At 35.1% G+C, this 16,771-nt stretch overlaps 1 protein-coding gene across 2 annotated transcripts in view; it reads left to right on the forward strand.

The window, feature by feature from the left end:
• The window catches only part of LOC114364020 (leucine-rich melanocyte differentiation-associated protein), a 49,120-nt gene that overhangs the window by 25,813 nt on the left and 6,536 nt on the right, over positions 1-16,771 (forward strand). For both annotated transcript variants that reach the window (XM_028319999.1, XM_028319998.1), the window contains exons 3-4: positions 1,663-1,804; positions 15,821-15,960. In XM_028319999.1, the coding sequence (XP_028175800.1) occupies positions 1,663-1,804; positions 15,821-15,960 (282 nt within the window). The remainder of the gene's footprint in view (positions 1-1,662; positions 1,805-15,820; positions 15,961-16,771) is intronic.

A 16,771-nucleotide genomic window follows, 5' to 3' on the forward strand; every position in this document is an offset into this window, starting at 1 on the left:
ATAGCCGATAGGGAGGGATTGTGCGAGGTTTCGTTTATGCATTTTGTTGTGGAAACTCAGTGTCCTTCAAAAAATTATGCAGTTATTTATCTTAAAATAGAACTCAAACATATAAGAAAATACGTATAAGAATATATCCTCTTAATATGGAATAGTGATCCAGCTAATTATATTTTTTTAACCGACTTCAAAAAGGAAGAGGTTATAATATGTTCGACTGTATGTTTTTTTTCTATGTATGTTCACCGATTACTCCGTCAATTGTGGACCGATTTTCAAAATTCTTTTTTTGTTCGATAGGGTACACTTCTGAGGTGGTCCCATTGTCACCAAGTCAGGATCTGATGATGGGATCCTAGGGAAATCGAGGGCAACCCTCAAATTTTATAGGCACGTATATCGTCTTTCAAACTTTTTCATAAGTTATTCAAGTATTTGCTCATCATCATCTCATATTGATGAGCTGATGATAGAAGGCAAAACTCCATAATGCTTAGGAGTTGGGGGATTATTCTTTTAATTTTATAGTTAAACAAGCATAGTTTCTAAAGTTATTCAAGTGTTTGCATCAGATAGTCATCATCTCATCATGATGAACATGGTAGGTACAACTCCTTAATGCTTAGGAGTTGGAGGATAATTCTTTAAATATTATAGGTACAAATAGACCAACAGTTGTATTCATGTTTTTAAGGTGGGCTGACGGTTTAAGGTCTTTTTAGGTTGCCGATCTGTATTTTGTAGGGAATATTATTTACACTAGACATGAAGAATATGGTCTCAATGTACTGCCTACCTTCAGTGCAGTAACATCAAGATAATAATTAGTTAACTAAAAAGCAAGAAAGAAGTATCAATCATGGTATACCTACATAAATATTAATTCGTCGTAATAAATAAGTAATTATTTTTCTACCTTTTAGGTTTTTTGGAGTCGGTTTAATTTTTTGCTTTTAAATAGCTACCCTCTCCCTACCCTCCTCAACCCTCCCCCTAAATTGTGGACTCATACCTTGATAGTCATTTATTATAGGATTTAAATTAGGTAGGTACCTACTTAAACTTGTAAGAATCGATTGAGGTATAGGTACACATTTTTCGACAAATATTTTGAAGTTTTATAATGCATTTCTATTTCTAATTATATTACTCAATTCTAAGTCAAAAGCACCCTTTGCAAACACCCCATACTAGCCTAGACGATGTAAAACACTTTCCATAATACGGGCATGCTCCCAAAAGTTTACATAAAGGCCTAAATCTTCCATTATTAATTTATTTTTTGAAATTACGAACTAGCTGAATTGTAAAATGTTGCTCTCGAGTAACTTCTTATGATTCTGCTAATTGACACATTAGCAATTCCTATTTTGTGGGCCATTTTACGATTTCTCATACAAAACTGTCAAATAAATGAATTGCCGAATATGAATTGTATCCGAATCATAATATGAATTGCCGACAAGTGGCCATTTTGTGTTTTTAAATCTGAATCATATTATGAATCTAATAAGAATTGCTCAAAGCGGCCTTTTTAGGCCCGCTGATCTCATTTATCTCTATACCTAAAATCTAAACGCAATATCGCATCGAAAACCTATAGACTGAAGTTCTGTCAACTGTATTGATTGCCTTCATAAAAGATCTTTCCTTATCTTTTAGTTACAACAGCATCGAGACCCTGAAAGGGTTGGAGCAGTTCGGTAGATTGGAGGAGCTGATACTGGACAATAATAAATTGGGTGACGGCGTTACCTTCCCCTACCTCCCCTACTTGAGGACGCTGTCCCTCAATAATAATCAGGTAAACGATTCTCTACCTAATTCTATTAAAGTTAATTTTGATTTGAATTGACAGTATTTGTGGTCCAGTGAAATCTTCCGTTGACTAGCCCCGCCCAGTCGGCAGATTGACTTTTTAAATTTAAACTATCCGTTAACTTTCTGGCAACTGGAAGAGGCTCAGTCGACGAAAGACGAGTGGGACACTCCACTTAGAGGTCCTGGGTTTGATTCTCAGGACGCACATAGTTTAAAAGACGTGTGTATTTGTTCTCAGATTTGTTAGGACATTGCACAAAGTAATATTATGCCTGTGTTACTATTATATTTTATAACTCCATTTTCAATTTATAGTTAGCGCTACCCACTTTTCCTCTTTAATTTCTACTCCGCGTAGGAATCTTCGGAGGAAATTCTGACGCTCGTCGGCTCTAAATTTTAACACAATTAGCTGAAAAACACTTGAATTATTCCGAGCTCCCGAAGGCCAAGTGAAAAAATAAATTAATTTTCTTAGGTTTTTTAGATAAAAACACATTGATGCTTTATAGGTTTTACTTTGACCTGCAGACTCGTTATGATTTATGTATGTACTAGGTGGAGTTCGGGATACTCAATCAGATGGAAACTAAATCTTTGGACTGATTATGGAATAAATCACAGAAGTAGTATAATACGTAATAACTATACATTAGGTATTAGGCTCCGCTTCACGCCTTCACGCATTCAGTATTTTAAAATTCACGAGTTCCTAGACTCCTTTCCCAGGTGAGCTAAAACCAGCTGTAAACTTATTTTTATTAAGACATGGATTTGAACAAAGTACACCAATTCCACAGGCTTATTTTAGTAAGAGGTTGAATAAGTCATTTACATATTGTGTTACAAATTCTATTTAAAGCAAGAAAACAACATGCAACAATTTTTATTAAGTACTGCCCTTTGCCCATTGGCGATAAGAAAGCGTATAATTAAGTCTCGTAATAAAGAGTTTTATTGCAAAACATCATGCTCTTCTACGCAGGTGTATTAACTTGTATTTTTTTTTACACTCGCACGAATATACCTTTATTTTTAACGTTAAAAAAAGAAAGAAATTGGATTGTTCAAATAAAAAACATTGTTATTCTTGATAAGTAAAGTAAGTACAGACCCTTTTATCAATATTATATCAAGTGAATTCAATATTTAAGTTCCAAACATTTCTTAGTAATTGCGTTATTGTGTAAGAACCAAATTCCACACTTAGAAAATTTTCTCGTTCCGTTCTTTGAGAAAACCTCTCTGAAAGACCTTTAACAAAATTCCAAGTATTAGAGCCTTATTTTCTTCTTAATGCAATTTGGCGATTTATAATTTAACGGGGAAAATTAAATTACAGAGGGGTGACATAAAAGACAGAGCCTGTGTACCTACAATGGGCCACAGTTCTAGCTACAGCTTAACAGCTGCCCATTTCCGTTAATTCTTTCGCTCTCATAAAATTGAACGAGACGACATGACCCGAAATGGCTAACTGGAACTGTGGCCCATTGTCAAAAATTACAGAGTAATTAAAAGCTTTCTCAGGGAACCACGTTATTGGTACCTGGTAACCTGCTCGCTCATGCTGACCTTCGATACGAGTTTAACCCACAATAATACGGCGAATCTGTCGAAACTCAGACCGTTTCCGACCGCAATTCAGTAACCATTCGCATCGCTTTGTATTCAGGAAACGCTCTTGTAATGGATATTCTGACCCGTTCAGAATGGCTATGTCATTTTTCCGTCTGTAGGATATTAGGTTCCTGTTATAGATTCTTTGTAGAACTAATTAATTATTTTTGTCTGGTTGATCTGTGTATTGTGATTGTGTGATTTTTTGTTTTTGTGCTTGCATTGGTGCACACTGGGTTGGCCATAACCATGGCCATGACATTTATCCTGAGGGTCTAGACAAAGTGCACTTTATAATAATTGCAAGTCAGTCCAAAAGCGATCGAAAAGCCTTTTTTTATGGATTTTTTGACAGATTCGATTTTCGATTCGTTTTTAAACGTGCATTTTGTCTAGGGGGGCTGGCGTCATGAGTCAATCACCTCCAGTGTTGTGTACACTATTGTAATTTCATAATTTAATTTAATTTTTTTTTCTTGTATTTTAATGGAATGCGGAATCGAGTGTATTCGCTCAACATGGCAAAAAATTGGTGCGGTGAGATAGTGGCGCCCTCTTGTCAATGTTTTGTTTAATGTTTTTTTTTTCGTAATTTAAAATGTTAGTTGGAGAGGCACCCGCTGAATACCAGCGTCGGGGCACGCATGCATGTAATGCTGAGCGGGCGCCTTTTTGGCACAAAAATATGCGTGTATAGTTTTAAGTCCCTTTGTTCTGTTTTTTATTTTCTTTTTGTGTCAAATAAAGTTTTTCTTATTCTTATTCTTAATTCTCTATTTTGTTCGTTCGTTTCAGCCAAATGACGACCACTGTGGAGTGTGTTGAACTAATGAATTCTCCTTTTCGTTCATTACATGTTAGTTTCAGTTAGTCCGCTGCTGGATAAAGGCCTCCTCCGATTCTCCATTTGCCTCTGGTTAATTAGAGAGTCGTGCTCTTGTGTTTCGTGGTGGAAACCCAATGACATGATGATGATGAAATTCTGCAAATACTAATTAGGTACATGAAGTTAAATTACTTTATTATTTATTTGTTAGACATTCAAATATTAATTGTAAGGAGTTACAATGTGCAGTGATCATCAATTAAAATATTTTTCATGAATCTTATCATTTTATGACACCCTTTATTATGAATTTAAATTAATTAAAAGGTTAATTCTTGTTAGAATCATATAATAATTAAACGTAAAACAAGTAATAGCTACTTGTTTTACGTTTAATTATTATAATTTAATATACGTTTTAATAAATTCTAGGTAAATTAAACTTTAAATTTTCAATTACAAACTTCCAATTATAACTTATTCCTTTATTCTCAAAGTTAAAGTTATTGATATTATGACCGAGCGGCTATCACTTTTTCGCCTTCTATTTTAAAATCATTTTCACAGAACGTAACGTAATATAAATTAAGCTGGAGCACTCATTAGTAGAAATGAGGTGACCTATCGTATGGCCCGCAGCCCATAATTACAATCTTCGTGACAGCCTTTATGAGCCGCCATTTAAATGAGTATGATATAAAGTAAATATAAATAAATAATAGACAGTTTGACACCATACCCCAATAATTCGAAACCACAACTGTTTTACAAAGACTCTTCATTCTGGTCTTAAAAACCTAATTTATTTTAAATTACCTGTAAATTTCGATTTTTGTTCGAATTGTAATTGAAAAAAGTAGTTTAATTGGGTTAACAAAATAGTGACGTCACTTGTCATACAAAATCTATGGAAGAGTTTCGTTTTGACAGTTTTAAAAAGTACGTCAATTGACTGTGGTGTCAACATATCTATAGATGACCCACGCTGAACTGTCCCACCAAACTCAATGACAGGGGGGCGCTACCATCGTTTAACTTTATGGTTTCCAACATGGCAAAAATCGGAACCAGCGATTCAGTATTGACGGTGGCGCCCCGCTGTCAATGTCATCGATAGGACAGTTCAGTATTTTGGAACTATATTATTGTTCTCGACGGCTCTTCAACGTTGACTGTGAAATAATAAGAGCTATTTTAAGAAATGTAGTCAGATATGATGTGATTTCGTACGCGTGAAAAATGGTTTCTCTTTCGTCAAGTTAATAAAGTCAAAGAAGCATCTCAGGACCAACAATAGGTACTAATCGAAACATTTACCTCTTTGATAAGATGATGTTATGTAAGGAGAGGTTAACCAAACCACGAACAATGAACAAACAAAAAATAAGAATAAAAAGCTAATATTAAAATGAAATACAAGCATAACTGAATAACATGTATATGTATAAAATGGTACACACACCCCCGAGAACCTTTGTGTATGAAATATTATTAACGTACCATTTCTAATAACAATTCACGAGACATTCGCGTACATGGAATTTGCATAAACACGCTTTTTGGAGGCAATTTGCTCCCGACACTCCCAACGCACTTGCTATATTTATAGTCGTATAGAAAGTCACACGACAATATTTAAAAGACATCGGATCGTTCATGAATGTTAAATTTTGTTTTCGTCTACCACAAGGGCACTTGTACCTAAATTATGAACACCAGCCGCATGAGAATCAAAGTTTTAGGTTGGTGTCAAGAACACACAACATCATTGCTAGTTAAATTACGTTAATGCCTAATTTGTCTATGATACCCTGATTTTAGGTCAGTATCACAATTATAAATTGAAACCATATAGTTTAGCGCAAATTCAAAAATGACTGTGACTGTGTGTCACCTTTCAAAGAAACCAATTTTGTAAATTTTTTGTATAGGGAGTGATAAAAACTTCTCCTTTTTGCGCAACAAGAGTCTCTTGGGTAAGATTAGGTTTTACCTTTGTCTCAAAACATTACACTCGAAAGTGAATCTTACACTGTTACGTTACACCTGAATGCTCTCAGCGAAGAAGCGCCTTTATCTGATTACTTATAAGCTGGTCAAATGAAAACTATTATTAACACAACACAACCCCTTAACACTGGTTTAAATTGTCATTTCCATACTAAGAGTAGGCGCACAACGTTGATTTTTAGTTGGCCGATAGTTGTGCCCGATTTTAAATTGTATGAAGAATCGGTCAAATCGAATCGGCGTAGTGTGCGCACTCCCATTCATGCCCATACTGATCAAATGCCCGACTAAACTATCGGCCGACGAAAAATCAACGGTGTGCGCCTACTCTAAATGTCAATTTAAACTAGAGTTCAACCAGAGTCTAACTTTTTGTTATAAGAGGGTTAGTCGACATCTTAAAACACAAATATTTTAAACTCCAGAAGGCTTTCGAGATAACGCTCTATTTGTGCCTGTTTTCTTCAATGTCGTTTGTTGCAATCACACAAATTGGCAGGTCGCATTTAACAATCAAGGAATCACGGAATTGGGTCATGGCTATTTGTTGGCATTCCTTTTGTTACGATACCAGCTTTTGTTTCAAATCCCTGTTCCTTGGTCTTCTCAACAAAGAATAAATTAACTTCAAAATAGACTAAAGGAAAGCAGCAAATACTATTTGAAAAGGGTGCGTTTGCGAAGTTAGACTCGTAGTAAATATCTATTGTAATTGAACTACCTACGAGTATCTCAGTGATATCAACATTAATTTAGCAAAGTACCTAAGGTTTTCGCCCACCAGAGACATAAACACAAATTATTTTAATCTATCACAATATGTTTGCAAAATTACTAAAGTGTATTGGTTGACAGGTACCTCATGTACCTTCCATTTAATGTAAAGATCATTGCTTAGCTAGTGGCCGGCCACTTATTCAAGATAAGCAGGTACTCCAAAATAACTATTCAACCCTATTTCAATCTAGAATCCTGTATGATGTGTCCCGCTTAATATGTCCATTCGTCTATTTGGTTAGGCTGTGTTTTCAGGCAAATTGTTCTATACCATCCATTAAAAATGACTCATTGTTATCTAACGATAATCTAACGCTCCAAGGAAAATTTACTTTTAAAGTCTTTCTTCCTAATCTCCTTATTCGCAAGGGATCAATTTAATAAAATCCTGTCTTAACAGAAGAAGCTTAAACCTACACTCAATCAGAATTTAATACTATCAGCATCGTCCTAAAATCTTGAGTAGGTTTGGGGAAAAGCTAGATTGGATTCTTCGTCAGATCAATCTCCAGATCTCACCCCACACAAGAATTACGGATAATGAGTAATATGATTTCACTAATCTTCCACTCGACCCGCGAAGGTCAAGAGTTAATTTTATTTGCCTTTGCCTTTTCATCCCACGCTTGTTTTAGTTCAATACAACAGATACACTACACAGATATCTTTACCGTAATATACTAAAGTACTAATAGTCCCAAAAAGTTAACCACTTTCAAGATTAACCACAATGTGCATATTTTGAAAACATCGTTCCGGACAACTTATGTAAGACACAAAACTATACCACCGCGAGTTAAAAGCGTTACAACGCCATCTAGCGGTGAGCTGTTTCTTTCCGTACACGCACGTGATAAAATAACAGACTGAGAAGCGCAAACAGTATGTATAGCCTGACCAGGAACATAAAAACCCTGGCATAGAGGCGCGTCAATTGCATTTCATAGTGCAACACTGAGTACAGTCGTACATGTGTTAAATTAATAGGCTAACTATATGTAAATCAGGATTCAGGATTACGGGCTAATTTGATATTTTCATAAATTAACGAAAAAACATTATTATAGGTAACCTGGTTTAAATAAATTATATGAAACCATCAATCGAGTTAGTAGGATTTATTTTATTATTCATCAATAATCAAATTAAGAACTTGAATATTCAACTTCAATGTCTGCTCATGAACGCTTCAAACTCGGTACTTCTTTCCCAATTCCATAAAATTCAACACTTAGAAAGTGACAAAAATCTTTAAAATAGGTAGTTGAAACAAACCACAGCTAATTTTCATATAGATGACCCACGCTGAACTGTCCCGCCAAACTCAATGACAGGGGGGCGCTACCATCGTTCAACTATATGGTTTCCAACATGGCAAAAATCTGAACCAGCGATCCGGTATTGACGGTGGCGCCCCACTGTCAATGTCATCGACAGGACAGTCCAGTATTTTGGAACTATAGTGGACTGTACTATACGATAAACATGTCAGTCAATTTGACAACCTTTGTCGAAAACATTATTCAATGAAAATATTGTCCGAACCCTTAGTATTTCTCTTCGACAAATACTTTAACAGATTGTGAACCACTTTTCTTTCACGACTATAAAAAGATTTTAGCAATTTAATTCACAAAATCAATTGCGCACATTTAAAATAAAGTTTGTTTATACTTTGACAGCAATAGACTGACATGCAAGGTGACATGTCAATGAAGTTTTCAGTTACTGTTGCCATTAAAAGAAATTAGTACCATTAGTTTTCCGCAACATGGCGAGGGTTTTTATGTTCCTGGTCAGGCTATAACTAAATCCCTTCTATGTTCCCTCCGTTCACTTCACTTCCATCTTAGGAGTGATTCATTTTACCGCTCAACAGAAAACAACAACTTTCCCTCTGGGATCTATTAACGAAATCTCCATAAGATTGAAACTCTGCAAAAAACCACTTGGGTTGGCAACTCTGCTAATTTGAGGCAGTCAATAGAATCTCAATTAGGTTTACTTGGTAGGTATTCTGTTTATTAATGGTTTCCACTGATTTTTGCCTTTGAATCGCTATAATTGGACTAATGCTAGCATGGATTTTAATTGCATTACCAGTACGCCATTGGCCGGTTATATGATGTGCAGTTTCTTTGAAATAAATTCAGCTCTTATTTTTATGTCATTATAGCTCTCATATAGAATTCGAACTGTCGCAAGAAAAATTTTTGCTCTGAAATATATCTTACAAAATTTAGGACTTAGCACTTATTTAAATTTTGTAACCATATAGGTTTTTATAGGTTATAATTATCTAAGACATATACAATATTCTTAGAATATAAAGGAAACAAGTAACGAGGGTAAATATAATTAATTACTTATTCAAGGAACGTATCGTACGATGTTTATAAGCAAAAATATATAAGCTAATAACAACGTCTACATATTAATTTATTCGATACACGTTTATTATCGAACACAAAATCCCCGTCAATATTATCCACTCAATTTCGGTCTGTCTCAACTTATTTTAAGATCCCATACAATAATAGGCATTATTTGTGAGCTTTTGTAGCTCCAATACATACCTAATCAAAACTAATGTAACTAATGTAGTTTTTAGGGTTCCGTACCTCAAAAGGAAAAAACGGAACCCTTATAGGATCACTTTGTTGTCCGTCCGTCCTTCTGTCAAGACCCTTTATCTCAAGAACGCGTGAACGTATCAAGCTGAAATTCACATGAAATACTCAGGTCTATTGTCCCTTTAAGCTGTGAAAATATCAAACTTCTAAGCCAAGCCAATCAAAAGATACAGCCGATTATGTCGATATTTTCAACAAATTTTCGACACTCGCAAAGGAATCAAAACCTACAGGATACTTCCCGTAAACTCAGAATCTTGAAATTTGGCATAAAGCATTGTCATATAATGCAAATATAGGAAAAATTGCGAAAATTACATTTTTTTAGTTATATAATATAATAAAAATATTTTAATAAAATGAAACTTACTACCTTATTTCTCACGAACGAATAAAGGTATCAAATTGAAATTTATACCAAATACCTAGATCTATTGTCCCTTTAAGAAGTAAAAAAATCAAACTTCTAAGTTAACGCGATCAAAAGATACAGCAGTTTATACCGACACCTTAGACGAATTTCCGTCACACGCTAGGGAATCAAAACCTACAAGGTACTTCCTGTGAACTCAGAATCTTGAAATTCGGCACGAAGCAACGTTATATAGTACAGATAAAGGAAAAATTGCGAAAATGATAAATTTGAAGTTATATAAAATTTAAAATATTATTTTTGCTTACATGACATAAAATATTTTTTTAATAATTATAAACTTACTACCTACCCTTTTTCACATGAACGCGTAGAGATATTAAAGTTGAAATTCATATCAAACACTTCTTAAATCTAATTGCCTCTAAACTGTGAGAAATTCTAAATCAACGCAAAAATTCAAAACGCTGAGGTAGGTACCTACCTATAATGCAAATATAGGAAAAATAAATAAATAAAAAATAATCATACCGCATATTTTTTTTTTATAAAACTCCGGACTTTGACGTAATTTTGGTTTAAGTGAAATGAATGGTGTCCATTGGCATAGCTACAGGTTTTACCTTAGAATACTTGTTTTATATTTGTAGATAGTTACCCTGCCTAAAAAAAACCCTAGCTACGCCAAAGCTAGCGTTATTTGATAAGGATCAGATATAAACACAAAATAATCTTGCGTGCATACCAATGTTATTTATACCATTTTGCAAGGGGAAAGGGATTTGTGGTTAGCCCTGACTACTTAAGGACAGGAAAAAATCAAATGATACCGCGAGCTAACTACGAACAGCGCCATCTATTGACAACCGTGCGAACTACGTAGTGTCGTTGCTCGGTGATAGGTGTTGCTGATTGCAGCTCATTGTTACAATACTTTTTATTAAAATCGGATTTTATTCCGGAGGTTTTACAATTTCTTACTACTTTCGCAAATCATTACAAATGAAGAAAGGAATTTACGGTGTGGTACCCTCAATGTACAATTAGATTTCGAGCGATACCACTTTTGGGCATTCTCCTTTTAAGTAGTTACTTTCCCCATTGTAATGTTATGAATTTCATTTTGCATTTGCAATAAAAATACCATAGTTATGACTCGATTGTCGTAATGAACGAACTTTGTAAACCTTGCAGGTTTGTACGGAACCCTCGGTGCGCGAGTCCGACTCGCACTTGGCCGGTTTTTTGACTATGGTCAGGCCTGGCTCACTCCGCGCGGTACATCCGATAATTACCTACAGCGAAGCGCCCCGCCGGCGGGTATTATATCAGTCGAGTGTCACGCGCGCGCCCGTCAGGACGCTGCACGCTGGCACAGCTGGCGTGAGTTGTAGTACCTAATTCTATGATCAAAGTATTATTTAAAAATTGACATAAAGAGAAAGAAATATTGTGCGGCGTTCGGGTGTTTAAATTCGAAAAGAAATCTACCGGATTTATCTTTTTTTTCGCTTCCCAAAGATGCTGAAAGGTATGTTGGCCATGTTGGTAATCAATAATAAAATTCTTAGGATAGTATAGGATTCTTCTTTTTTCTGTAATAGTATGTTTAATTTATCTGACTTATGTTAAAATAGGTATGAATGAAGGCATTGTAATAAAACAAGTTTTTTTAATCCTAATTAGGTATATTAGAAATGTTATTTTTACAAAGGTAAAATAACAGCAATACTGACTTACCTACATACGTAACTCATTACAAATAAGTAGATTAATTATTTTTTCACTAGACAGCAACCCTAACAGCGTAAGAAGAGTTCAGAGGCACGCGATAGAAAGAGACAAAACTTGTAGGTGAATAAAATTGTAGGTACGTAGTGCTGTGCGAGCTGAATTCCACTGTATCGCGTCGTAGCAAGACTTGCATTTATTTAAATCGTCTTGCGGAGTAATCCTTCTGTACCTGTACTATTACTTATTCTGTGCTATGGTGCAATAGTACCTCTTTTGCTATCTTTTTGATTTTTGGAACATATCTTTTCCTGCCTTTTTTTCAATATAATTTAGCATGCTGTTATTTTTACCTTTTTCTTCGTTATTGTACTAATTTCTCCCCCCCCCCCCCTATCTTTTTTATTATCTGTATATATATTTTTTTGTCGTAACATGAAACCTACCTTCAATAACGAATCGAATCTACAAGTTAAGTGTAGGTAGGTAGTATGGATCTTATTTATTCGGGAGTAATGTAGCTTTTAATCGATTTGAATTCAAAACGGATCAGTAGTTCCAGATGGGTGCGCCAAAGTTCACCTAAATTTTCAACTCCGAAAATTGGAAGTCCGAAAATGTTCTTCCTAAAATTTTTCATCCTAACAATCACAATTCCTAACTACTCTGTTTCTAATGTTCATAATTCCGAATCATTCAACTTCATAATGTCATTAGCAATAAACATCTATTATACTTTTATTTGTTCTTCTAGATTTTCTAAACATAACCATATTTTACACTATTATTCAAAGTCATATCCTTTTTGTTTAGATTTCTTTCTTTGACGATATATTAAAGTTCAAGTTTGTTGGCATTAGCATGTATACTTGAGTCCAGCTCCAGTCATTCAGTCAAGTTCCAGAAACGAATCGGTCCTATTCATAATTATTGGTTTAGGTTAGGTTAGAACTGTGACCACAACGCACGAGCCGAGCGAGCGAAGCCAGAGTCCCGCTCCAGTCATTCAGTCAAGTTCCAGAAACGAATCTTTCCTATTCATAATTATTGGTTTAGGTTAGGTTAGAACTGTGACCACAACGCACGAGCCGAGCGAGCGAAGCCAGAGTCCCGCTCCAGTCATTCAGTCAATTTCCCGAATCGAATCGGTCTTATTCATAATTATTGGTTTAGGTAAGGTTAGAACTGTGACCACAACGCACGAGCCGAGCGAGCGAAGCCAGAGTCCCGCTCCAGTCATTCAGTCAATTTCCCGAATCGAATCGGTCTTATTCATAATTATTTGTTTAGGTTAGGTTAGAACTGTGGCCTTACGTTTCATTCGCGAAGAACGTACTTCTGTACCTCTAGTAGGAAAAACTTTCGAGTTCGTTTCGTTGCGTATTCAAAGTGTCATCGAAAAATTTTGTATGAAAAATTAAACAGCGCCCCCTATATTATAGCCGCCCTAGGGGGCGCTGTTTAGTTTTTCCTACTAGAGGTACTGTACGTAGTATTTATTATTAATCTATGGTATGAGTGAAAATATTATGGTAATGTTTAGGGATAAAAGTGTTATGATAAAAAACAGTAGGAGTTTAAATATATTTACATAAATGATATTATTAATTACAATTTTCGGAAACATGAGTGTTATGAACATCGCCGGTAGCACTACAAATAGTATGAATGAAAACTTTAGGATGAAAAATTTTAGGAAGAGTGATCATTCGGATTTAAAATCGTTAGGAAGAACAATTTCGGGTAAATAACTTTAGTTGAGCCAATATGGACCCGTTCCAGATATTACTCCCTGTGTACAGACGAAAGCACATGAAACTATTTTTTTATACATAAGATTGCAATTACATAAGATACCTCAGAGTTAGATGTAACGGCGCCTTAGTTCCACAGACTAAAATATTAATTCAAGGTGTATGTTTATTATATTATGTTCCTATTACCTGTGTGTTACCTGTCTGAAATATAAAATGAGACTTGTTAAAATGCGTCTGTCTGATTAACGAGGAGCGAGCACACGTACTTTATGTTTTAAACTTCTTTGATTACGATCTAGTTAGCGAAAAGCAATAAAAACAGCTGTTATGTATCGGTTTATCAGATGCCCTATATTGGGCACGTCCCGAGACTTATCTCCAGTTAAACACAAAAACAAAGACCATAAATCTCCCTTAAGTTGGTTTAACTGTCGATTGCAGATACAACAACACTCCTTTTTTGGATTTTGTGTAAAGTAGGCCACTTCAGTATTAAGTATCTATATTATTTGGATATAAAATGGTGGAAAATTCGTGGGGAACCTATTCACTATCCCACACACGTAATACTTACTCTAGGCTTAGGATTCCAAGTCGCAAATGGATTCCGAAACGATACGAATTTCAATTCAAACGCGTGGAAAATACGTTTCCAAACCTAATGCTGATATCGCAAAAACATGGAGAAAGTACGATTACTTATTTACGGGAACTAGCTAGAATATTATGTTGAAAACATCTGACACTCGGTTAGTAACACGAGTTTTTGGAACTTTCATAAGGATTCACATACTTTGGTTTACCTACACTAACAAACTAGATATACCTAAATGAACACACAACAGAGAAGATATAATTTTAAAAAGAAATATTCATTACTCATTAACACTCGCACATAACAGCCCGAGGGTCGACTTAATGTATGACCAAATAAACGTACTCATCTCATACAAACACAATGTGCAAATAGCGCGATACAATTACCGCATGATCGACAAGTGCAATTAATAACATTAAAATTATTATGTAAACGACCTGAATATTCCATTACCTAAGACAACAAAAAAACTGCATCAGAATATTTGAACTAAGCCAAGTTTGAAGTTTAATCAAGTCAAGGTTCTTGGAAATTCACTGCTACAGAAAAGCGAAGTCCGATGAACAAGGAACCTTATTTTGATTGTAAGAAAATTAGAAGCGTGTGAATTCCCTTATATTTTGATAAGGGAATTCTTATTTTATTAATAGGTAAAGAAAGAGGTGATGAAAGTTACAAAACATTTGCAAGAGGCCTACTTTGTCATCTCTTTTTAGTTTTTATCCGAGAAAAATATTTCACCTAAATATCACATTCACTATGAAATTCATTTGGTGCCTTGGGTGTACCCGAGTACATACTGACGCTATTCATAAAATCAACATTTTCACAGAATTAGAAACGACTGAGTTAAAGTTTTGTAATTAAATCTCCATCAACCGAAACGTAATTTATTTCTACACAATAATTTGTCCTTTACAACCAAATGTTAATAGTTTAGCAATTTCTGTAATTAGTCCGTTTTTCATAGAAATTATGCAAATTGAGTTATGTAGCGCTAATGAATTATTTACGACTGAATTAAAAATGTAACCATAACAATACAGGGAGCTTTTGAAAAAGGTTTCAAAATTTTATTTATTTTAAGGATAACTTTTTAAAAAAATAAAACCGACTTCAAATGCTTGAACACAAAAAAAACTAAAAATTAAAAATATTGCGTATAAAAAAGTTCAACCCCAATTTTCCACCCTTGGGGGTGACATATTTTCTTCAAATTCGCATGAAACCACCCTTTTGATACCTATTCAACTAAAAAATAATCGTTCAAATTGATTTATAATCGACGGAGATATTGCGTATAAAAAAGTTCATCCCCAATTTTCCACCCTTGGGGGTTGTTTTTTCTATTATTAAATTTAAATGGGACCACCCTTGAGGTATTACCTATACGCCGAAAAAAGATTTGTTCAAATCGGTTCATAATTGGCGGAGTTATCGCGTAACAAACATAGAAAAAAAAAACATACGGGTCGAATTGATAACCTCCTCCTTTTTTGAAGTCGGTTGAAAATAGCATACAAAGCGTACCTACTTGAATTTATCCCCCATGCGAAAGGTGCAGAATTATAATACACACCCTTGATAACCCTTTGATTTTTTTCAGTATCATAAGACGGCTTTGGACATTGAATGCTCAAATGCACTGTTACTTAGCAAGGTTTTTAATTGCAGATAACCGACCTAGAGGCCCTGATAACGAAGATAACGGACAGGCTGCCTTCACTGTCGTACCTCAGCATACTCAGCAACAAAGCTTGCCCTAATGAACTGTCGGACCTCGACAAAGACGACTCCGACTACCAGAGATATAGGTGAGGCATAGACAATCTAGCTGTAATTTCCTGATACCCGGCAGGTGATCGAACAATGCGCTATTAAGGTGCTTGTCATCTTTTTGTATATTATCGTCTTCTAAGGTATGATAAAAGGTTAGAATATCGTTGATTTGAGTATTTGGCAGAAAAGGCAGGATACCTACTATTTAGCAAGGACCTCTTAAGTACTCGAAATTCCAAAAATACCACTTTCCTCTACCAACTTTGACTACCTAATATACCTACTTCGTATCTTTAATGCCCGTTTTCACCTTCAATCCCTAATTTTTAAGTGACCCCTATGGTAACACATAATATGAATTTTGATTTCATAGGAGTCACTTAAAAATTAGGGACTGATGGTGAAAACGGGCATAAGACTTCTTCATAGTAAGTAAGATTAAAATTGACCCAGTAAAATGTTTACTAGCCAACTTATGACCGAGATTTGCTCAAGTTTGTAGGTACTTTGTACTAAGCCACAAACTTTATGATTAAGCGCACGAAATTATGAGGTAGCCATTTCGCTCGAAAGTTGAATTAACAGAAGTTCCACAGAGAAAAGTAATACGCCTAAATTCTGTTTTCTTTACTAATATTAGGAACTTGTGTACTTCTGGACTGGACGAATTTTGATTAATATTTACAATGTTAGTTTACAACATACTCGATGTCCAGACTCGACTTTTTAGGGTGAGCACCCTTCAATCTAGGAGAGGCATTGCTGGCATGGCAACGCTCTATAAGATCTTGAATTCCGAATGTGACTGCAGTGAACTGTTGAGCCATTTTTCACTTAAAATGGGTG

Source organism: Ostrinia furnacalis, unplaced genomic scaffold, assembly GCF_004193835.3.
Source record: "Ostrinia furnacalis isolate ACB-3 unplaced genomic scaffold, ASM419383v2 OfSCF7340, whole genome shotgun sequence".
NCBI lineage: Eukaryota > Metazoa > Arthropoda > Insecta > Lepidoptera > Crambidae > Ostrinia > Ostrinia furnacalis.